Source organism: Trematomus bernacchii, unplaced genomic scaffold (genome assembly GCF_902827165.1).
Source record: "Trematomus bernacchii unplaced genomic scaffold, fTreBer1.1, whole genome shotgun sequence".
Lineage (NCBI taxonomy): Eukaryota > Metazoa > Chordata > Actinopteri > Perciformes > Nototheniidae > Trematomus > Trematomus bernacchii.
In genome coordinates this window covers 419834-442353 of record NW_022987617.1, presented here as the reverse complement: position 1 = coordinate 442353, position 22520 = coordinate 419834, and the positions used below count along the sequence as shown (strand labels likewise).

The 22520-nt window shown below is 42.9% G+C and overlaps 2 protein-coding genes across 4 annotated transcripts; one reads left to right on the top strand and one right to left on the bottom strand.

The window, feature by feature from the left end:
- Nucleotides 1-775: 775 nt before the first annotated feature.
- On the bottom strand, nucleotides 776-6928 carry ciapin1 (cytokine induced apoptosis inhibitor 1). Of its 3 annotated transcripts, none has more exons than XM_034132671.1 (9): nucleotides 6884-6928; nucleotides 5977-6137; nucleotides 3862-4005; nucleotides 3504-3583; nucleotides 3048-3207; nucleotides 1821-1897; nucleotides 1589-1704; nucleotides 1362-1443; nucleotides 776-1238 (listed from the first exon to the last, which is right to left on the bottom strand). In XM_034132671.1, the coding sequence occupies exons 2-9, from the start codon at nucleotides 6131-6133 to the stop codon at nucleotides 1128-1130; spliced, it is 927 nt and encodes a 308-aa protein (XP_033988562.1). In that variant the 5' UTR covers nucleotides 6134-6137; nucleotides 6884-6928; the 3' UTR covers nucleotides 776-1127. The 3 variants fall into 3 exon arrangements, with proteins under 3 accessions (XP_033988562.1, XP_033988564.1, XP_033988563.1); XM_034132673.1 differs by having other exon boundaries at nucleotides 1821-1894; XM_034132672.1 differs by lacking the exon at nucleotides 6884-6928 and adding an exon at nucleotides 6602-6846.
- Nucleotides 6929-7195: 267 nt separating this feature from the next.
- coq9 (coenzyme Q9 homolog (S. cerevisiae)) lies at nucleotides 7196-22112 on the top strand. Its single transcript, XM_034132670.1, has 9 exons — nucleotides 7196-7311; nucleotides 9718-9955; nucleotides 11451-11586; nucleotides 12218-12360; nucleotides 12451-12535; nucleotides 19918-20022; nucleotides 20736-20891; nucleotides 21523-21576; nucleotides 21773-22112. Exons 1-9 carry the CDS (start codon nucleotides 7254-7256, stop codon nucleotides 21806-21808), a joined length of 1011 nt encoding a protein of 336 aa, XP_033988561.1. The 5' UTR covers nucleotides 7196-7253; the 3' UTR covers nucleotides 21809-22112.
- Nucleotides 22113-22520: the final 408 nt, after the last annotated feature.

The window sequence follows — 22520 nt, the reverse complement described above, 5'->3', positions numbered from 1 at the left end:
TCACATTGGTTTCTCATACAGCATCTCTGTAAAGTATGTGTATTCACTCTCTGTCCTAAACGGCTTGTTGGAGCTCCTGCCCCCCCCTCCCTGTGAGCCCAGTGTGCTCTGATTGGTCGGGACGTTGCGAGGCTCGTTGCTGCGAGGAGCGGACAGGTTTCCGGGTCGGCGATACAGCGAGACACAACGAAACTCATCCTGAGCACACACACAAACACTCACAGCCGAAGTAAAAACAATAAGTGTGGCTTGATATTGAGTAAGAAAAAGGTTGATAACGCTGTGAGAATGGGTCTGCAGAGAGCATTTCTCCGCGATCCCAACTCGTCTATTACCAGCGTTCAGGGAGCTCTATGCAAGTCAATGGGGACTCCCTGTTAGTTAGCCAAGGGATCCTGGTGTGTGAGGTGCTCCGCGGATTGGTCCATTTGGGCCAATCCGGTCATTTGTTGTTGATTTGGGTGTTCACACGTCAGAGAACCCAGGAAGAAAACAATGGAAAATGAGAAATGTCCAACGAGGCGTTCTGGGGCAGCATAGACAGGTCTTTTCTGTGTTAGAGTTTTACTCGCTACAGGGTGTACTTTGAGGGTTCTTGACTCTGCAGACCGTTTACATGCATAAAAACCTTCATAACACACAAGGGGACGGGTAATAACCGGAAAAGCATGACATGGGCCCTTTAAAGAACTTCAAGGGAAAATAAATGTATTCAGTGCTTTTACATACTAGAACCAGCCTACCTCACCATCATTTGCATAATTAACAACAGTACTTGACAGTGCATTATTTTCATTTATTTTAAAGCTCATCCTTCATGGCAATACTCTCAAATTAAGAAACTCAGTGGACGTGGCTTGAAATAATTTATACTTGAGGGCAGCACAGTCTGATGGTGAGTCACTGAAGAAAAAAGGATGATGTTTTAGTTGTTGACTCTGAACGCACCAAACAGAAGCCATCTCACTAAGCAGACAGACGGGCAAAATCACATCACATCTGCAAGGACCGAAAAAGCTCTGAACTCTGGGGGGAGGGAATCGGGTCTCGGGCTGGAAGAGAAAAGTAAGGAATGTAATATTTTGAGGCATGAGCAGTAGGACGTGTGAGATGGGGGGGGGGGGGGTTTAAGCATCGGTCAGCGTCTTGTTGTCCAGCACGATCTTTTCTCCTGGTTTGAACGCTGGCATCCCCACGTACGGACAGCTGGCACATCGGAACGCATCACCAAGGTAACACTGCCACGAGTAAGAATAAAGATCATTGTCACTATTATTGTTTACACTGTTAACAGGTAATAGGAGAATAAATATGAGTAAACATGGTGAGAATTTGGTGATATAAAATCAGAAGACACTCACACTTCCACAGGCAGATTTTGGGAGGTTGGTCGTCTGTTTTCCTTTACTCTCCTGATCCAACTCCTCTGCAAGACCACATGTGCTACCCAACAAAATACAACCGATTGTGTGTCATGTAATGCTTAAATGCTTTTCAAATAACACATTTGTAAGAAAAAAAACCTAGCTCTGACAAATACACTTTATTGGATTTTTAACAGTCAGAAACATTTGTGTGATGGCCTCACCAGTTCTTGCAGGCTTTCTTCTTGGCCTCTCCTCCACAGCTGGATGCTTTAAGAGAAGCTGGGTCTGGCTTCTTCATGTCATCTTCATCCAGCAGAGCATCCGAGTCCACCAGATCCTAGAAGAGGAACAAAGGAGACGTGAAAGGACTGAAGGAGAAATATACTTTTGTGGCTATTAAAATAATACTTGTGTCACATCAGGACACAGAATGATATAAAATCTATAACCCACCACATCGTCATCGTCCATGTCATTGGCTGAGAGGGTCCACATTTTGACGGTGTTGGGATCCAGAGCAGGTTTCTCTGCTGAATCACAGACATTTGTGCCCATGAGTTACATCAGTAAACATGCGACTATAGGACTTTACATAATACCATATGAAATACATTCAGACATACTGATGTTCAAAACTAAATAAATAAGAAACCTTGATATTTGTTCACAAATGTTCTGTAAATAATCTCTAAAATTATATTTTGGTACTTTGAAAACCCTTAAATGCAGATTGAATGTTCAAATGTCGAGACATATTTTGTTGTTTTTGTTGTTTTATCATACCCTTTATAAAGGTGTCCCATATGACAGAAGAACAAACATCTCAACAGAAAGAGTCCTTAAATTAAATTAACAGTTGTAGAAAGAAATGTGCTATGGAAATACATGAACACTGCGCTTTAAACTAGGGGTCGACCGATTATCGAGGCCGATATTCCGCATTTGACAGATTATCGGTATCGGCCTTTTTACAACTTTGGCTCTGATGCGGCCGTTTCTCTGGCTGCAGTAACCACTGTTCACGAGCAATGTCCCGCCCACAGCGCTATCTGATAGGCTATTACTGAAGTGTCAATCAACACTGAAGATTTTCCGGGCTGCAGCCAGCCAGAGAGGCGGGACCTTCTCAGATTACAGGCAGGTGCGAAGAACGCAGACACAGACAGAGGCAAGCAGCAGCAGTGAGCGGTGTTTCCAAGGTAAATCAGTTGGAAGCCGAAGTTCAATAAACATCCCAATCCCCTATGCTGAAGTTGCAAAAACACCACGATCTTATGATCCAATTCTATCAGTTTCCCAGTTACAAAGGGACCGGGGGGGGGGGGGGCGGGTAGCGTCTCGCAGCGGAGAAACTGGGACGTGCTGGGACGACTGGGACTGTGACGGCTGCTAGTGGAGCCTCGCAGCAACTCTGCTTTCTGCACCACAATCTGGTGCTGCTGAATTGGGACTACTAAATGAGTGAGACTCAAATATCAGAAGTTCAAGATGTTGAAAAGTTCATTAAACATAAAAAGGCATTTCAAAGAAGTTGTGTTATTCTACATTTTGACACCAAGATTTTCTGATTTACTGCAAATGTATATCGGTTCCAAATATCGGTTATCGGTCTCCTTGATTACTAATAATCGGTATCGGCCTTGAAAAAGCCATATCAGTCGATCCCTACTTTAAACCCACCTGGCTTTTTGCCGAAGGACAGTTTAAGCTGGCTGGAGGATCCAACCTCAAAGTTAGGTTTAGAGGCAGAAACTCTGACTTTAGACAGAGTGTTTCCTTGGTAACCAGTGGCCGTCCTGAGAGAGGTCAGCGCCTCAGGACTCAGATTTGCTTCACTCACCTGGAGGGAGAGGAAGAAGGGGAACAGGTCAGAGAGGAAACACTGGTGTGGATGATTACCCAAAAGAAAGAAGAAACCAAAGTTAAAAGACCACTCAGAGAAAATTCAATGTACCATTTATATATTCTTTTACATATTACATACACATAGGCCCAGAATACTAACATGCAAAACAGGATCTTCTGGAACAAAAATGAAAACAGCTCTGCTTTGTTTGATGGCTTTAACCATCCATCTTTCTCCTGATCACATTTCAGAGGTGTTGCCACAACCACATACTCATGCACATCACGCACCTGTGTAACCGACATGAAGCCCGACAGCTTCAGGGCGGACATGAGTCTGTCAGCTGTCCTCACACTCTGAGCCTCAGCTCCTGGAACACAGAGAAACGAGTCACACACACTGTCGCACAATCAGAGCCAAAGCCTCACAGTGCCCTTGTGGATAAAGACATATGACACATGAAAGAGACAACATTCATGAATAAACAATACTAAGTAAAATGTAAATATTTTATCAGTGTTAAACATAATGCTGTGACTCATTATTAGTGTACTTTGCCATTTTACAGGCATCAAGATGCATATCACTACATTTTTCATACTTTTCAGCCGTCTAACATCTAGAAAAGAAGTAAGAACAACCGTTCACCTGTTACTGCTTCCTCAAGGATGAGCTTCCCTCCTGGTTTTAGCACTTTGGCAATTTCTGCCAGAGTCTCTGAGCTGTGGATGGAGGAGCTGTCTGCCACGAGGCCAGAGAGCACCCAGTCAAAGGAGGACGCTGAGTGGGAGGCTGAGAGAGGAGAGGAGCATTTTACACCCATTTACTCACTTCTGACAGAACTGTGTTCATGCTCACAGGCTGAATCAACAGAGATGGATGAAACACGGATCGAAAATATCAATAATACATAGTACAAACAATACATAGCCATAATAAATAGCAATGATACAATGTGAAAGTCCTGCATTTAACTTTAGTTAAAGGGCCCATGTCATGCTTTTCCGGTTATTACCTGTCCCCTTAGGCGCGTTTACACCGCAGTACTTTTCCCACTTTAGTTCCGATATAGTTCTGAAATGTTGCGTTCACACCAAAAAAATCTGGAACTAAAATTAGTTAATGAGAACCTTTTTACCCCCTTTTCCGTCCCTGCTAGAGAGCAGGGACTTTCGTGGGAGAAAAAGGTTCCTATTTCTGATTGGCTGGGCGGATTGCAAACCACGCCCCGTAAAACTCCCAAAAGGTTTTGTGAAGCCGCCATTTTATTATCCTCGCATTAGCATTAGGCGCTTTCACACCGCAGTACTTCACACCCACAAAGGTTCATCAGAACTTAGTTCATGAGAACTCTTTATTTCTCATGAACTAAGTACAGATTGCGTTCACACCGGAATAAGTCCCTGGGGGAGGATTAGGCAAATGAAGCCGCTGACGTCACTTCTTCTTCTTCTGCTTTGGGTTTACTGGCAGGCCGCAAACAACTTCACGACGTATACTGCCACCCGAAGTCCCCGGCCGGAAGTCCCCGGAGTTGGGGACTGACACCTCCTCATCTCCACCGCTCCCATGTTTTCTTTTGTGTTGCCATAAGTTAATCTCTCTGCGTTTGTGCGCTGGGCTAATGCTAATAATGCTAATGCGAGGATAATAAAATGGCGGCTTCACAAAACCTTTTGGGAGTTTTACGGGGCGTGGTTTGCAATCCAAATGGACCAATCCGCGGAGCACCTCACACACCAGGATCCCTTGGCTAACTAACAGGGAGTCCCCATTGACTTGCATAGAGCTCCCTGAACGCTGGTAATAGACGAGTTGGGATCACGGAGAAATGCTCTCCGCAGACCCATTCTCACAGCGTTATCAACCTTTTTCTTACTCAATATCAAGCCTCACTTATTGTTTTTACTTCGGCTGTGAGTGTGTGTGTGCTCAGGATGAGTTTCGCGCTGTCTCGCTGTATCGCCGACCCGGAAACCTGTCTGCTCCTCGCAGCAGGCAACGAGCCTCGCAACGTCCCGACCAATCAGAGCACACTGGGCTCACAGGGAGGGGGGGGGCAGGAGCTCCAACAAGCCGTTTAGGACAGAGAGTGAATACACATACTATACAGAGATGCTGTATGAGAAACCAATGTGATTTTGGAAAATTGCACAATTTAAATCTATTCTAGTAGACCTCAACAATGGAAATATTATCAGTAGAAATGGCCATGACATGGGACCTTTAAAGTACAAAAATGTTGGCATCAAAATATACTTCAGTAACAAACGTTGAATTATTAAATATGCATCATGGCCCAATTTAGATTAATATAAATGTAATTACTTGATTACGATTGTTGATTTTTATTATTTTTCACACAGCGCATACAAAAAATATTTTAAAAACAAACCAAAAAGTATATGGTTGGTGATGCATTCATGTTATCATCACAGCTGGTACATCTGGAGTTACTTTGAATTGTTTTGTATAGAGCTGCTGTATATCTTAACCAATAATTATATCAATGTTTGTATATATATATATATATATATATATAGTATAAGTTGATTTATATTTTTGTTTTAGCTAATAATCTGAATATGTGATCTGGAAACTGAACTAAATTAATTACATTATTACAATAATGTCTTACAAATTACAATTTAGTACAGGAAAGTAAACCGTGAATCAGAGGCATCTGCAGTGCCATCATGATGAAGTAGTTTTTTTTAACAACCTTGCCTCGTGTAATGTAAAATCATATGTAGTGTTACTCACACATCAGTAATCTCTCCATGTTCTCCACTGACACTTTGTCTGCACCTACGATGGCCCCCAGCTCCTCCGCCTGCTGTTTCAGGGCGGTTGGGTCTGAGGGCTGAGCCCACACCAGCATCACCCTGTCTCCTGCTCTCATGCCCAGGTCTGCCATCATCTGTCTGGAGAGAAGCACTCATTTAAGTGATTACAACACAAAAACACTGGCTTCTCTGTCTAGTTGTGGATAATCTAACAGTGAAGACACGTGTCTGTGTGTCACTGCAGAGATAGTACAGCCAGACCAACAGGTAGTTTTATAAGTATAATAATAGGAATAATCTAAATACACCCATACATGTAATAGCTTTTACCACACCTCAACAAGTTATAAAGAGAAAGAATAATTCCCAACAAAATAAGAAATACGTATGACCTTGAGATAATTGTTTTATCATAATACCAGAGCAGACAGTCAGGTATTGATAGTCAATTGTTATAATAAATAGTGTTACATTATTTTCAAAAGCAATAGTGTTAAATTAAATCATTCACAAACGGTGAAATTGTCTGGCAGGTTCTCTCTAGCCAAAGTGTTTCCTCTATGTCGTTTTTACATTATTGAATTAATGGTTGTTTTCTCCACCTCTTGAATTAAAATGTCAAAAGGCCAGCCGGCTAACTGTTAGCTAGCAGGTCAGCCTGTGTGTTGAGGTGGATTCAGGTAATAGCACGTTAGCAAACATCGAGAAACAGCGTGACGCAGAAAACGCCGGTGCTCATTAAGTCCAGGAGCACGTCCTTAGCATGGAGAGCACAGTATACGGCTGCCCATGAACAACATATACCAATATAATAATATCATTGTTCTGAAAATAATGTGGTTATTAAATAACTGAGCATTACACTCGAGTATCATGTTACTTACCGTTCGTCTCTTGATAGAAGTTGCAATGTCAAGTTACACAATAAGAGTGCGTTTCCGGTTTGACTTTTCAAAATAATAAATCGTTATCGGTTGGCCATTGAGAGAGAGTCTACGGGAAAACTGCAGTGGGAATGATTTTAAGAGTGAAATTAAGTTATTCAGACACCAAATAAATTGTGAACTGCATTTTATATTGTTACATTTCCATTCATGTATAAATGTATGTTTAATGCGTTTTAGACTGAAGACAGCATTCTTGTTTTTTCACATGGTTGCCAGCTTGATTCGTGTTTATATCACAAAAGTCGCGCAAAGATGACGCAGTTGTTATTTAAAATAAACATTAACAACCCTCTCAGCGCAGCGGAATATGGCGGCGCTGCTTAGAGCTCTGCGCGTTGGAAGTGCACTCCGGGGACTGGGCAGCGGTGAGACACGACCACTGTCATGCTTCCTCTCATGTTATGGACTGCTTGGCAAATAATTCATTTAGCTAGTTCCATTATTTTGCTGACTTGTTGCATGAAGTGGAAACGAGCCAGTGTTAACATGTCGCCTTCGTGCCAAAGTCACTTGGCACAGGTGGTGAAGGGCAACATTATGTTGGCTGTGGCGATTGATACTAGTTTATTCGGGGAATAACTGTTGGTTGACATGGTGCTACTTTTTATTAGACCTCAACATTTAAACACGCATTAAAAACTCGTTAACGTTACAACAACCTGAGGGCGTCTCTGTCAGATTATGCAAACTGTCAAGGTCTGTGTCTCCTAACGTGTCTGAAGTTAAATATAGCTTAGATGTTCTTGTTTGAACGTTCATCAAGTGTAGCGTTGGTATTTAGTATTGTGTGTGTCATGAAATAGATACAAAAGAACGAGTCTTTTTACTGACTCGGATCACACCTCTTCAGTGAATAGTCTTCACCGTAACTCTTTCACTACAGAGACGTTCATACCGACTCTTTTCACAGATTCAAGGGTTTTATTGTCATATGCACAGTAGCTACAGTGTAGTTATGGCAATTCAAATCTTAAGTCCCAAGCTCCTCCAACAGTGCAACATATTGACATAAGACAAATAAAAAACTAAAACTAAAAATAGTGCAAAATGAAACGGAGTAGGATAGATTAGAATAAAATAGTTCAGTTTATGTTGCAAGACCAGTATACAATTAATGCATATGAAGTTAACTATATACAGGTCAGAAATATAAATAATACAATAAGCTAAATGATGCAGATAATTTTGAAAGTGACCAAGTAAATGCACGATTCTATGTACATGTACATAGAATAAGATACACAGAATTTGCTCCTTCAAATTGATCTCGGATTGTATAGAATAGGTGGATTTCTGTAAATGCAGAGGTGGAAGAAGTATTCAGATCTTGTAATTCAGTGAAAGTAGAAGTACCAGAGTGTATAAAATGAATACTCTGTTGCAAATAAAAGTCCTGCATTCAAAATGATCAGCATCAAAATATAGTTAAAGTACCAAAAGTAAAAGTAGTCATTGTGCAGATTGTTCCATTTCAGAATAATATATATGATATGTTTTATAATTATTGATCATTAAAGTGTCCTCAAAGCTGGTAAAGGTGCAGCTAGTTTGAATGACTTTGTATACTGCAGGGTAGCTTGTGGATTTACTCCAGGTGGAACTAAAGTCTGATTTAACACTTGATTATATTTCACATCATTCATCCACATCTGTGAAGTAACTAAAGGGATTAAATACATGTAGTGGAGGAAAAGTACACCATTTACCTCTGACTTGAAGTGGGGTAGAAGTACAAAGTAGTATAAAATTGAAATACTGAAGTAAAGTACAAGTACCCCAAAATGTACTGAAGTACAGTACTTGAGTATTTAGTTACTTTACACCGCTGTGTAAATGTAACAACTCTTTGAGTTTTGATTATAAAATAAAGTATCTGTCTGTAACACAAAGCACCTGCATGTTTGACAGCTGCCTGCCCCACAAAACTAATTTCATGTATAGATTAGCATTCCACCTCTATGTAAGTAGGATGTGTATGCAAATACGACGTTGCAGAAATGGCACAACGACAATGGGGATTTGTGCCTTTTTGTTTCTGTAAATGCTCGGTTATATCCAAAGAATATAAACCTTCTCGAAAAATTGCAACAAGTCTTTCCAAAACCTTAATATATTTTTATTTAGTTTTCTCAAAGTCACCAAGAATTTGAGGCATTCTGCAGCAAGAGAGAAGTTGATGAAAGATTAGAGCAAAGGATTGTATAAGTGGTGGGGGAAGCTCCTGGAGGCTCAACAGTTAGACCAGTGCCACCTTCACGTAGTACACTCAAAGTGTTGGTAATATAAACATGATTTCTGTTTTCAAAAAAATAAAAACACCATCAAACAGGCAGATATTTAACATTTGGCACTGGCTAGATTCAGTTAAAGGCATAACAACATTTCGTTTAGCATTTTGAGATTTTCTGAGCAGGACAATCACTCCTTTTAATTTAAGTCCCAACAATTGGACTCCTGGATTAGCCAGACATTAGTCTAAATCCAATCAAACGGATATCATATGAACCAAAGCACATGTGATGACTTCAGTTCTGAAGCTAATGTTATGTTTAGTTCAACGTAGCATTATGTTGGTTACGTTTCAATGCATTTTAGATTAAACCATGGAAGAGTCATATGTGAGTAAAGTACAACATCCCATGTTTGGCCATAGATGTTCGTGTTTTGTTGATCTTGAGTTTGAAATTAAATCTGACATGTTACTTTTGAGTTTCTGTCACATGTTCTCCCATTAAAGCCTTGAGAAGCTAATGAGTATTTTCCCCCTGCAGTGGTGTCTGCCCCAGCAGCACAGCCCCCGTGCAGCAGCCTGACTCGAGGCTTCCACCGGGCAGCACTGAGGCTTCAGGATGAATCCAAAGCTGACAAACCCCCCTCCTCCTCACCCAGCTCAACCACCTACCATGAGCACTACCGGGCTCACTCTGCTGAACAGGAAGCAGCAGGAGCCCCCCAGGAACACTCAGCATCTGAGCCAGCAGCTAAGGAGGCCTCCAGGCCGAACACCAGGTCAGTCTGTACAGAACGCTCTCAATCTTGAGGCAACCTTTATAATTAAAGGTTATAATGTTTGTGTTGGTTAAAACAATATTTTGGTGCATGCATTTGGATGTATTCATTCATTTTCTCATTCCAGAGGTTTGCAGTCTGGGCAAAAAAAATACGATATAAAAATCAATTTGTATTTCAAAGAATCAGAAGGCAATCAAAGATATTGAGGCATTTTGAGACACCCACAGTACACGGTACACAACACATCACTGGCCTGCAATGCTAATAGAGTACAAAGATTTGATAGGGAAAAAACCTTTGTTAGAATGAGGGCGAAGACACAAAACAGTAATTAAAAATTAGGGGTCGACCGATTATCGGCCTGGCTTTAATCAAATTGCCGATACAACTTTGGCTCTGATGCGGCCGTTTCTCTGGCTGCAGTAACCACTGTTCACGAGCAATGTCCCGCCCACAGCGCTATCTGATAGGCTATTACTGAAGTGTCAATCAACACTGAAGATTTTCCGGGCTGCAGCCAGCCAGAGAGGCGGGACCTTCTCAGATTACAGGCAGGTGCGAAGAACGCAGACACAGACAGAGGCAAGCAGCAGCAGTGAGCGGTGTTTCCAAGGTAAATCAGTTGAAAGCCGAAGTTCAATAAACATCCCAATCCCCTATGCTGAAGTTGCAAAAACACCATGATCTTATGATCCAATTCTATCAGTTTCCCAGTTACAAAGGGACCGGGGGGGGGGGGGGGGGGGGGGGGCGGGTAGCGTCTCGCAGCGGAGAAACTGGGACGTGCTGGGACGACTGGGACTGTGACGGCTGCTAGTGGAGCCTCGCAGCAACTCTGCTTTCTGCACCACAATCTGGTGCTGCTGAATTGGGACTACTAAATGAGTGAGACTCAAATATCAGAAGTTCAGAACAAGTTTTATTTTATTTTTACTTCATTTACTTTACTCAGGGTCACAGAGAGGAAACCAGTTTTAAGATGTTGAAAAGTTCATTAAACATAATTTCAAAGAAGTTGATTTTCTGATTTTACTGCAAATGTATATAGGTTCCAAATATCGGTTATCGGTCTCCTTGATTACTAATAATCGGTATCGGCCTTGAAAAAGCCATATCGGTCGATCCCTATTAAAAATACACGCTCCATATCGCCAAGCCCTAAGCAATCTCGTTTTTCAGCCCAGATGGTTGAATCAGAGCAGCTCTTATGTTTAGTGAGAGCAACAAGTCAGTGAATGCCGTCTCTGCAGAGCTCTGTGTTTGGTGAAACAGAGATCAAAAGAGACAATCGACACACTAAATAATTGTTATATGATGTGTATGAATTTCTTATCCTGATATTGTTCGGTCACAGCATCAAAGCAGAATTGCCCCATCGCATGCATCTTAGAATCCCAAAAAATCCAAATATCTACTAGTCATGACCTCAGAAAACCTCCCCCTCTGTTCTTCATTCCTACTGACACGTGCCTCTTTCTGTGTGTGTGGACAGCTACCAGGATCAGAGTGGAGAGCAGGGCGAGGAGTATGAGACAGAGGAGCAGCTTCAGGCTCGCATCCTGACCGCTGCCCTGGAGTTCATCCCTCTGCACGGCTGGACAGTGGAGGCCATCGCAGCTGGGGCTGAGGTGAGTGGAGCAGCTGCACTGCTAACGCGCATGCGCACACACACACACACTCTGCCCCCTCCCTACATATTCAATGACTGACTTTGATGAGTGAGTAAGTGAGCTCAGCTCTAATTTATACAACTGTCCAAAGGTAACATTTTCTTTAGCATACTCATATTTATTCCTATTATTTTAAAATCGAAATAACGGTCTATAGTATATTCATTTTTATTCTGTTTATATTTGCTGTATTATACTGTTTATTTTTATACCTGATCTATATAGACCTTTTTATATCTATAGTAAATTCAATTTCTACACTGCTGTTTATAATGTTTATACCTCCTTGTAGTGTTCATAGTGTCAATACTGTCAGATGTGTATATTTAAATTATACTGCAAATAACACTACACTAGTTGTTTAACACTTCTGGTTGGATGCTAACTACATTTCGTTGTCCTAGTACCTGTACTCTGTGCAATGACAATAAAGTAGAATCTAATCTAACAGGCAGAGCCCACGTTTGGCATTGGCTCCCTTTTGGTAGTCAATGTTGTGTCTCTTCTTGACCTGCTTTTTGTTTTTATACACACACATGGTTATTTTCCTGCTGTATGATGCATTATGTGTGTGTTGTGTTGGTACCAGATGCTGGGCCTGTCCTCTGCTTCCACTGGGATGTTCTATAACGGAGCTGGAGACCTGGTGCTGCACTTCGTCTCTCAGTGTAACTCCCAGCTGACAGATATCCTAGCTGAACAACACAACCAGGTCCAGCTGGGCCAGGCCGAGTACGTTAACACACACATTTGTACATCTACATGTTTTCATAAGCTGTAAATAAACTTATTTTAGCTTTTGTCTTTGAAACTGTGTTGCAGACCTAAGAAGACTGCAGAGTTTCTGAGAGATGCTGTGGAGACCAGACTCAGGATGTACATCCCTTACATTGAAACCTGGCCACAGGTACACTGTTACAACCTCTGTGTCTTCTTTCATTTTTGTATTTTCATTACTAGCAGAGATCAGAGTGGTACCTAAAAGCGTGATTAATGTGTTTATAATGAGGTATGTTGAGAGTTTCCAAGGCTCTTTTTACCTGGCTAGATCACAATGGAAGCGTATTCTGCAGACATTACCTGCTGCCCTCCAGGTTATGTACAGAAATTCAGATTTAAAAACACTGTTCATTAACTATCTCTAATAGCAGCATCACTTTTCAGTATAATCAATCTATGAAATACTTGGTCTGGGCTGGGGATACTTTAAATACATGTCAACATGCTGAGGTCCAACGTTAAATGAATGTCACAGATAGAAGCTGTACAGTTACAGGTGTCATCACACTGTGTGCATCGTAGCGTTTTTTTCTTATTGTTGTTGCAGCAACCTTGTCTCAGTGCTGCAGAAAGGTTAGGTTCTTAGGTAAGCTACATAGTACGATAGTATTGCTTTATTACTTCCCTCCAATTTAGTTTTGTGATTTTAATGATACATAATTATCGGTTAACATGTTAAGCAGCAGTATATAAAGCAATTAAATAAGCTCCACCTATACACCAGCTGTGATGATTACATTAATGCATCAATAATAATCCAGTAATTGAATATATATGATTCTATAAAGGGACATTACGCACAATAAGTACTTTTACTGTTGGTACTTTAAGTATATTTTTATGCTGACACATTTGTACTTTTACTAAAGAAACATTTTGAATGCAAGACTTTTACTTGTAACAGAGTATTTGTACACTGTATTATTTCTGCTTACCTTAGTACAATATTTACTAATACGGGGGGAGGTTTCTGCAACTTACAGAAACCTCCCCGTGGTGCAGCCTGGGAAACGCTGGTTGAATGAGATATACATCCAAGAGGATATAATCTGATACTGCCAGTAGGCCAATCTCTGTATACTTACCTACGCAATCAAATTGATGAAGATGCCTGCCGGATCTCGACAGCGTCACAGATACCTGCCCCTCTCTGGACCCGCACTGTCAATCGTCTCAATCAACATCGAAGGTTTCTCCGGATGCAAGGCAGAGATACTGGCAAAGATGGCCAATCGTTTTGACGTACTCTGCATGCAGGAAACCCACAACGGCCCTGCACAACACCGACCTACCATCCCTGGAATGAAACTGGTCGCTGAGACCCGACACAGACAGTATGGATCAGCTGTTTTCAGCAGACCAAACCTCAAGATTGAGGAAGTCTGGACCCACACTACGGAAGGAAACATGGAAACCATCACAGTTGCCCTCCCAAATGTCTCTGTCACATCAGTCTACAAACCACCTGCAACCCCTTTTCTGTACACAGAACTACCAGAAAGATGCAAGAGGAGATTCCATATCAGCATCGGCGACTTCAATGCCCACAGTACATCATGGGGCTATGAGAACAACAACCAAGATGGAGATGAAGTTGAGACCTGGCTTGAGTCCAAGCACCTGACCCTAATCCATAACGCTAAACTACCCAAATCCTTCCACAGCGCCAGATGGAAACGAGGATACAACCCAGACCTCGCATGCGTAAGCAGTGACATCGCATCCAGAACTGAGAAGGAAGTCCTGGACCCTATCCCCCATACCCAGCACCGGCCAATTGCCATCACCGTTAGATCCGCTCTCCAAGCAACCACCGTCCCATTCCGCAGGAGGTTCAACCTACGGAAAGCCGACTGGTTGTCATTCCAACAGGAGATAGAGCATTCCATATCTAACATACCACCATTTCCCAATAACTACTCCAACTTCACAGACTTGGTAAAAAGGTCAGCCAGACGTCACATACCCAGGGGATGCCAGACACAGTATATTCCTGGGCTATCAGAAACATCCAGCGACCTGCTGAAGGCCTACTATGAGGAATATAATAAGGACCCTTTCTCCTCTACCACCATGGAACTTGGAGAGACCCTGATCAGTGAAGTTGTGGAAGAACGAAGGAAAGTCTGGAAGGAAATGATAGAGAACACCAATATGACAAATAACAGCAGGAAGGCATGGGCTACAATCCGCCGTCTTGGCGAGACCACACCACCCCACCCATAATCACAACGGTCACAGCAAACGCGGTTGCATCACAGCTGGTGGCCAACGGCCGTAACCAACACCGCCACCAACCCACAGGAGAACACTATCGCACAGTGGTATCAGACCAACCACAACCAGCCAGCCCTCTCACCAAACCCTTCGACATAGAAGGCGTGTGGCGCAGTCGATAGAGCCTTGGTGTTGGGATCAGGGAGTCACAGGTTCAAACCCCACTGCAGTCAGCATGTCGTTGTGTCCCTGAGACACTTCACCCCAAAGTGCTCCAGTGGGGATTGTCCACAGTATTGAGTATGTAAGTCGCTTTGGATAAAAGCGTCTAACAAGTAACATGTAATGTAATGTAATGTAATGTAATGTAATAGAAGAACTCGAAACTGCAATGGGTAAACTGAAACCCGGAAAAGCAGCAGGGATTGATGACATACTGGCAGAAATGATACAGTACCTGGGACCTAACGCAAAGACCTGGCTCCTGGAGATGCTGAACACATGTATGGCACAAAAAACCATCCCTCCTGTCTGGAGAAAGGCCAAAGTGGTTGCAATCCCCAAACCCGGCAAAGACCCATCATCCCCAAAGAGCTACCGACCCATTTCCCTCCTCTGCATCACTTACAAGCTCTACGAGAGGCTGCTACTCCAACGCCTCATGCCACTCATAGACACCAAGCTGACTAAAGACCAAGCTGGTTTCCGTCCTGGCCGATCCTTTGCTGGATAGCTACTCAACCTCACCCAACACATTGAGGATGGGTTTGAAGGAAAACAAATAACTGGAGCAGCATTCATAGATCTCTCTGCTGCCTATGGCACTGTCCAACACCGTGCAATGGTCAGGAAACTACTGGACATGACTGGTGACCTGAATCTGTGTCAAGTCATCAAAAGCCTCCTCAACAACAGGCGCTTCTACGTTCAGTTAAATGACCAGAGGAGCAACTGGAAAGCCCAAAAGAACGGCCTCCCACAAGGTAGCGTACTGTCCTGTTCAACATATACACAAACGACCAGCCATTAGATAAGATAAGATAAGATAGTACTTTATTGATCCCAATTTGGGAAATTGTTTTTGTTACAGCATAAAAGCCATTTTACAATAAAACAAAAACTACAAAATAAACAAGAATAGAAAGAAAAATAAAATAGAAGATATACATGTTGAAATAGAAAATATACATGCAGATATTATATATACAAATATACAAATATATATATATATATATATATATATATATATTAGGGCTGTCAGTCGATTAAAATATTTAATCGCGATTAATCGCATGATTGTCCATAGTTAATCGCGATTAATCGCAAATTAATCGCACATTTTTTATCTGTTCTAAATGTACCTTAGAGGGATATTTTTCAAGTTTTGAATACTCTTATCAACATATGAGTGGACAACTATGCTTTATATGTTTGTTTATTATCATTTGAATAATGACAAATATTCTCATGAATATTAAACACAACAACCTGAACATTACAAATATTCGCCTCAATTCAACCTGGAACCTCTCTCATACAATAATACTGTGTGTGTGTGTGTGTGTGTGTGTGTGTGTGTGTGTGTGTGTGTGTGTGTGTGTGTGTGTGTGTGTGTGTGTGTGTGTGTGTGTGTGTGTGTGTGTGTGTGTGTGTGTGTGTGTGTGTGTGTGTGTGTGTGTGTGTGTGTGTGTGTGTGTGTGTGTGTGTGTGTGTGTGTGTGTGTGTGTGTGTGTGTGTGTGTGTGTGTGTGTGTGTGTGTGTGTGTGTGTGTGTGTGTGTGTGTGTGTGTGTGTGTGTGTGTGTGTGTGTGTGGTGTGTGTGTGTGTGTGTGTGTGTGTGTGTGTGTGTGTGTGTGTGTGTGTGTGTGTGTGTGTGTGTGTGTGTGTGTGTGTGTGTTGGAGCTATGTGCAGCTCAAGGCATATATGCCTGTGTGTATGAGCTGTGTTGCGCGCACTATCCGTGCTGAGTGTGCTGTCTGGCTACCTGCATAAAGTCAAGTGCTCGGCGCAGTTGTCGGCGAAATGTCGCTCCTCTGTTTTCATTGAAACAGCTCCTTATATCCGTTAGCTCAGCTAGCTAGCACCAGATGCTAACAACAACACGTAAGGTGTGCTTCGCTCGCGCCACACATACACACACCCTCCCGGTCCTCCCGATGGCCAGTCCGGGCCTGCCGGTGAGCGTGGAAGTGTGGTCTGCCACAAGCGGGCAGCAGGAGCGGGGCTGTCAGCATCAGCTTGTAGATGGTATTTTAAACTCGATGCGCTCTGAAACTACGGCGGCCGAGGACAAAAAATACACATGCGTTAATCGCGTTAAAAATAATTAGTGGCGTTAATTTTTTTTTGCGTTAACGCGTTATTAACGCGTTAACTTGACAGCCCTAATATATATATATATATATATATATATATATATATATATATATATATATATATATATATATATATATATATATTCAAATATATGACATATGGAATATGGAATATGGAGTATTAAATATTGAACAGATTATGTATGAGTAAAATGTACAACGTGGTTTTATTTCTAGAGAACCTATGGAGCAGAGAGTTCTCTTCCAGCCAGAGGTGATTTGTTGTACAGTGTTATTGCAGTGGGCAGGAATGTTTTCCAGTATCTGTCCTTGTGACAGGGGAGCTGCAGCAGTCTGTTGGAGAAGGAGCTGCAGCAGTCTGTTGGAGAAGGAGCTGCAGCAGTCTGTTGGAGAGGGAGCTGCAGCAGTCTGTTGGAGAAGGAGCTCCGTTGACTGTCCAGCTGCAGGTGGAGAGGGGGGGGGGGGGTTATCCATGATGGACAACAGCCTGTTCAGTGTCCTCCTCTCCACCACAGCTTCAAAGGGGTCCAGCTTGATGTCGATGACTGACCCAGCTTTCCTGATCAGTTTATTGATCCTGCTGGTGTCACCGTCTCTTATGCTGCCCCCCCAGCAGACCGCAGCAAAGAAGAGTGCACTAGCCACCACAGACTGATAGAAGATCTCCAGCATCTTGCTGCATACGTGGAAGGATCTCAGCTTCCTCAGAAAATAGAGTCGGCTCATCCCCTTCTTGTACACAGCGTCAGTGTTGATCCTCCAGTTCAGCCCATTGTCTAAGTGCACTCCCAGGTACTTGTAGACCTCCACAACTGCCACATCCTCTCCCAGAATGCACAGGGGCAGAGGAGGAGATGTCCTCTTCCTCCTGAAATCAATGACCATCTCTCTGGTCTTGGCCACATTCAAAAGCAGATGATTTCCACCAGTCCACTCAACAAAATCACCCACCAGCGCTCTGTACTCCTCCTCCCGTCCATCCCTTATACACCCTACCACAGCAGAGTCATCCGAAAACTTCTGCAGGTGGCATGACTCTGAGTTGTATTGAAAGTCAGAGGTGTATAAGGTGAACAGGAAAGGAGACAGCACAGTCCCCTGTGGGGCTCCTATACTACCAACCACCACATCAGACAGCACACTGCCCATCCGGACGTACTGTGGTCTGTCCGTGAGGTAGTTGGTAATCCAGGAGATGGTGGACGAGTTTACCCTCATAGCCTGCAGCTTGTCACTCAGTAGCCGAGGCTGGATCACGTTGAATGCACTGGAGAAATCAAAAAAGGTGATTCTCACAGTGCAACCCGATCCATTCAGGTATGAGTGAGCACGCTGCAGCAGGTAAATAATGGCATCGTCCACCCCCAGGTGAGGCTGGTAGGCAAATTGCAGAGGGTCAAGGAATGATCTCACCTGCGGTCTGAGATGGGCCAAGACCAGTCTCTCAAGCACCTTCATCACATGAGATGTGAGTGCTACAGGGCGATAGTCATTGAGCCCAGAAGGAGTCGTCTTTTTAGGGACCGGAACAACGCAGGACGTCTTCCACAGCACCGGGATGGTCTCCAGGTGCAGGCTCCTTCAAGAAACACCTGGAGAACACCAAAGCCAAGGTCAACACCCGCAACAACATCCTGCGCAAACTAGTGAACTCCAAGTGAGGCGCAGATCCACCAACAATCCGTGCAACTGCCATGGCCCTGTGTTTCTCTACAGCAGAGTATGCCTGCTCAAGCTGGAGCCGATCACGTCACACCAAACTGGTCGACACAGCCTTGAATGACACCTGCCGCATCATCACGGGATGCGTTAAGACAACACCTGTCCCGTGCCTCTATGCGCTAGCCGGCATCTCTCCCCCACACATCAGACGACTAGGTATCGCTCAAGATGAACGGAGAACACAGGAGACAGACATCAGACACCCACGTAGCATGGCCACGTAGCACCCCCACGCAGGCTCCGATCCAGAGCCAGTTTTGTGCAGACAGTCCTGCCCCTCCAGACAACTAAACAAGCAGCAAGGACCAACATCTGGGAAGATGAATGGCAAAGACATGACATACGAGCTCTTGAATGGCTGGACAGAGGAATCACACCAACGGAAAGCCTTGCTAGTGGCCACGACCTTGGCTGGACAACCTGGAAGTCACTTAATAGACTGCATGTGGAACAGGGGAGGTGCAAAGCACTGATGAAAGTGTGGAACTACACCACAGAAGACACGTGCCGCTGTGGATCAGTGCAGACAATGTCCCACCTACTGGAATGTGCCGATGCCCCCCGGTGCAGTCCAGAAGACCTGGCAGAACCTACCCCATCAGCTGTGGCCTGTGCCCGATACTGGCAGAACGACATCTGAGATTGCTACGGACTCGAAGAAGAAGTACAATATTTGACTACTTCTTCCACCTCTTTGGATTTGCTGATCTCTGTTTTACACTGCTGGTATATTGCAGTTATATGGCAAAAATGTATTAGTCTATGGGTATATATCACAGTTACTATTCAATCAATACATTTGACATTCATTTTACTTTGATTCAACCAATAACCAGTGATATTTAACGCATACTTCATTATGGGACAGTGTCAGACCTAAATGCAGTTCTTATGGACAACGTTTAAATCTGCCGCATCGAGTTTAAAGTTTAAGAGCCGCAGAACGTGTATTTTTTTATAATCTTGATTATATAATCATTTCCCATGGTAGAAGAGTGAAATGACGCACTAACCCGCCTCATTTCATTAGAAGGTGCACAGAGCCTGAGGAAGAAAGTCTGGATTAGAACTAAAGACATTTAATAACCACCTTTGTGGTACCTGCTATGTCTGATTAGAGGTTTTAGTTTTTTTCGAGCCAGCTCAGTCAACAAAACCCTGACTCTGTCAAACAATACACCTTTCCTAGTGTACCCTTCAGGACTGATGCTGGACTGTGTGTGTGTGTCCTCAGGCGATGAGCATCCTGCTCCTCCCTCACAACATCCCTGACAGCCTGAAGCACCTCTCCACCCTGGTGGACGACATGTGGTACTACGCCGGAGACCGATCCACAGACGTGAGTGGATCCCATCACCCTCGATCCCCTCCCTCGTCTGCTCATACTTTCCTCTCCCCCCTCCACCACCACCCCCACAATATCAGGCCTGCCACCACCCAGGTTACTCCCCCCACTACACCTGTCTCTAATTCATCAGTTTACATTAATGTCACAGATATGACTTGGTACTGATTATCTGGCAGATACAAACATTGAATCAATACTCCGCTTAAATTAGGCTGTATAAACCAGAGCGAAAAAAGTGATGATTTGAAACTAAGTAGGTGATAAACAATACTCTCAACTCAGCAAATTGACCTGTTGACGTTTGATGGACAGACTGAATATTATCGGTTGTCCTGTTTGTAACAAGGCCTTAAACAATGCCAGAGCCCCTACTGTGTTCCTGTTAGTGTTTACTTCATGTCTGTCTTCTTCTGTTGATTTCTCTGACGTCCAACACTCTGTCTTTTAACCTCTTGCCTTCTCTCCCTTGATCCTCCTCAGCAACGGTCATTATTTGCTTAGCAGCGGTGTGTTATCAAGTATTAATAACCTCTGAAATGTCCGAATTGACCAATCAGAATTTAGTATTCATCTATATCCCATACCCCTTACAGTAGAATGCCTTGTTTACATGCTGCTGTGATGAAAAAAAATCCCAAATCGGATCAATAAAGTACATCTTATCCTTATCTTACATACTTTCTGCCCCCCCCTCTCTCCTGCAGATGAACTGGTACACCAAACGTGCGGCACTGACGGGCATATACAACACCACCGAGCTGGTGATGCTGCAGGACTCCTCTCCTGACTTCCAGGACACCTGGGACTTCCTTGACAACCGCATTCAGGATGTGGTCAACATGGCAACCACTGCCAAACAGGTAGAGAGCCTATATAACACTGAGGAGCTACAGAGGGGTCATTGAGAGGAGCTGTTTAAGACTCCTTTTGATACTTTAAATAGGAATACCCAGCTCTGTGTGTGTTGACAAAAAAAATCTCTCATCGTACGGCAAATTTAAATCTCTCTGGTCATAATATCTGGTGAAAATAATTCCCCTAAGCACAATTTGAAATGTATGAATGATAAGATTAGATGAGTCATCACTAGCTGCTCTTGTCGGTGCCACAAGCAACGAGACTGTGGGAACGGCACTATTTGCTGTTCACATTTAGGGCCACACATATACAGCGTTTTTTGCGTACCTTGAGGATGTCATTCTTTATATTAATTTTCCTACAAATGACATTTGACCTGGGTTTGCCCTATTTGTCAGATTAGTTGAAATATTCACTGACATGTTCACAGGCATGATTTCTTTACTAATTGAAAATCTCATATTGGTCTTAATTTTGCCAAAGAAAACTGAAAGATAAAAATGATTTGATTCATACAAATTCAGGACAATGAGTTCAAAATGAAGCAAGAGAACCAGGGAGTCTAACCTGTGTTCAAATGTAATTTTACCCAATTTCTAAATAAATGGTTGTGTGTTCCTCTGTATTCTTTAGGTGCAGGCGACTGGTGAAACAGTGGTGCAGGGGCTCATGGGAGCTGCTGTTACAGTAAGTCTTGTTTATCATTCACTATTTTAAAGTAGTTACATTAGCAGTCATTCTTCCCCTCGTCCACCTGTACACACAGTCTAGTCTAAACTCTTAATTAGTATTAGATTTTTTTTATTCAATGTATTTTTACTTATTTGAATATTGAGAGAAAGTATTGATAGAAATTAGGCTGATTTGGGTCTTGTTTTTACAGCTGAAGAACCTCACTGGACTGAACCAGAGGCGATGATGTGAAAACATCTCTCACTCACACGACCTGCCGGGCTCTCATCACAAGCTGAAGATCAACTCTCTTTTTGCTCTTATATCTGAATAACTGTAAAGTCTGAAAGTATTGAATTATGGCTTTAATTTGTCACAGGCGGTATAGAACGGCCTATTGCTGTTTTACTGTAAGACCCTGGCTTGCCTTGTTTTGCTCCCCCTGTCCAATATTACCCTCCTGCTCAGATTATTTTTTCCCTTTGGACACAATGATCTGTCATTTTTTTGGATGGAGACTTCAATAAAGCAGTTCTATATTGTATATTTAACGTTATGGTTTGTGTTTTATCTTTCTGTTTATTTTGAAAACAGTCATTTATTATAAAGGTTGAGCCCTGGCAGTAGAGTTTTGCAGTTTAAAGACACTTTTATTTTAGACTCACTATTAGAAAATATATTGACAAAAAAGAGAAACTTCAGCATTGTTAATCCGTGTATCTACGGACCATTTGTTTTTCTTTATTAAACAAGTAAACGGAAGAGCGTCTGAGAGGCCTTTTTGCTTTTTACCTTACTAAATGGTCTAATGGTCAGTGGAGCGAGGGGCGGGGCGAAACTTGCATAAGTGATTCCAAAACAAAAGCACTCCTATGCTAAAATACACTTTGAAGCACTACAGTATCCTGTTGAAGGAATGGTGATATTATAAACAAGGGGAATTTAGCGATCACAACAAA

Bases quoted from the DNA above. Each gene is read 5' to 3' on its own strand.
- ciapin1 (XM_034132671.1), bottom strand. From the start codon at position 6,133: ATGATGGCAGACCTGGGCATGAGAGCAGGAGACAGGGTGATGCTGGTG. The intron at 4,006-5,976 runs GTGAGTAACACT...CTCCTCTCTCAG, and splicing joins CATGGAGAGATTACTGATGT to CCTCCCACTCAGCGTCCTCC. The intron at 1,705-1,820 runs GTGGGTTATAGA...TTCCTCTTCTAG, and splicing joins ACATGGACGATGACGATGTG to GATCTGGTGGACTCGGATGC.
- coq9 (XM_034132670.1), top strand. From the start codon at position 7,254: ATGGCGGCGCTGCTTAGAGCTCTGCGCGTTGGAAGTGCACTCCGGGGA. The intron at 20,023-20,735 runs GTGAGTGGATCC...TCTCTCCTGCAG, and splicing joins CCGGAGACCGATCCACAGAC to ATGAACTGGTACACCAAACG. The intron at 21,577-21,772 runs GTAAGTCTTGTT...TTGTTTTTACAG, and splicing joins TCATGGGAGCTGCTGTTACA to CTGAAGAACCTCACTGGACT.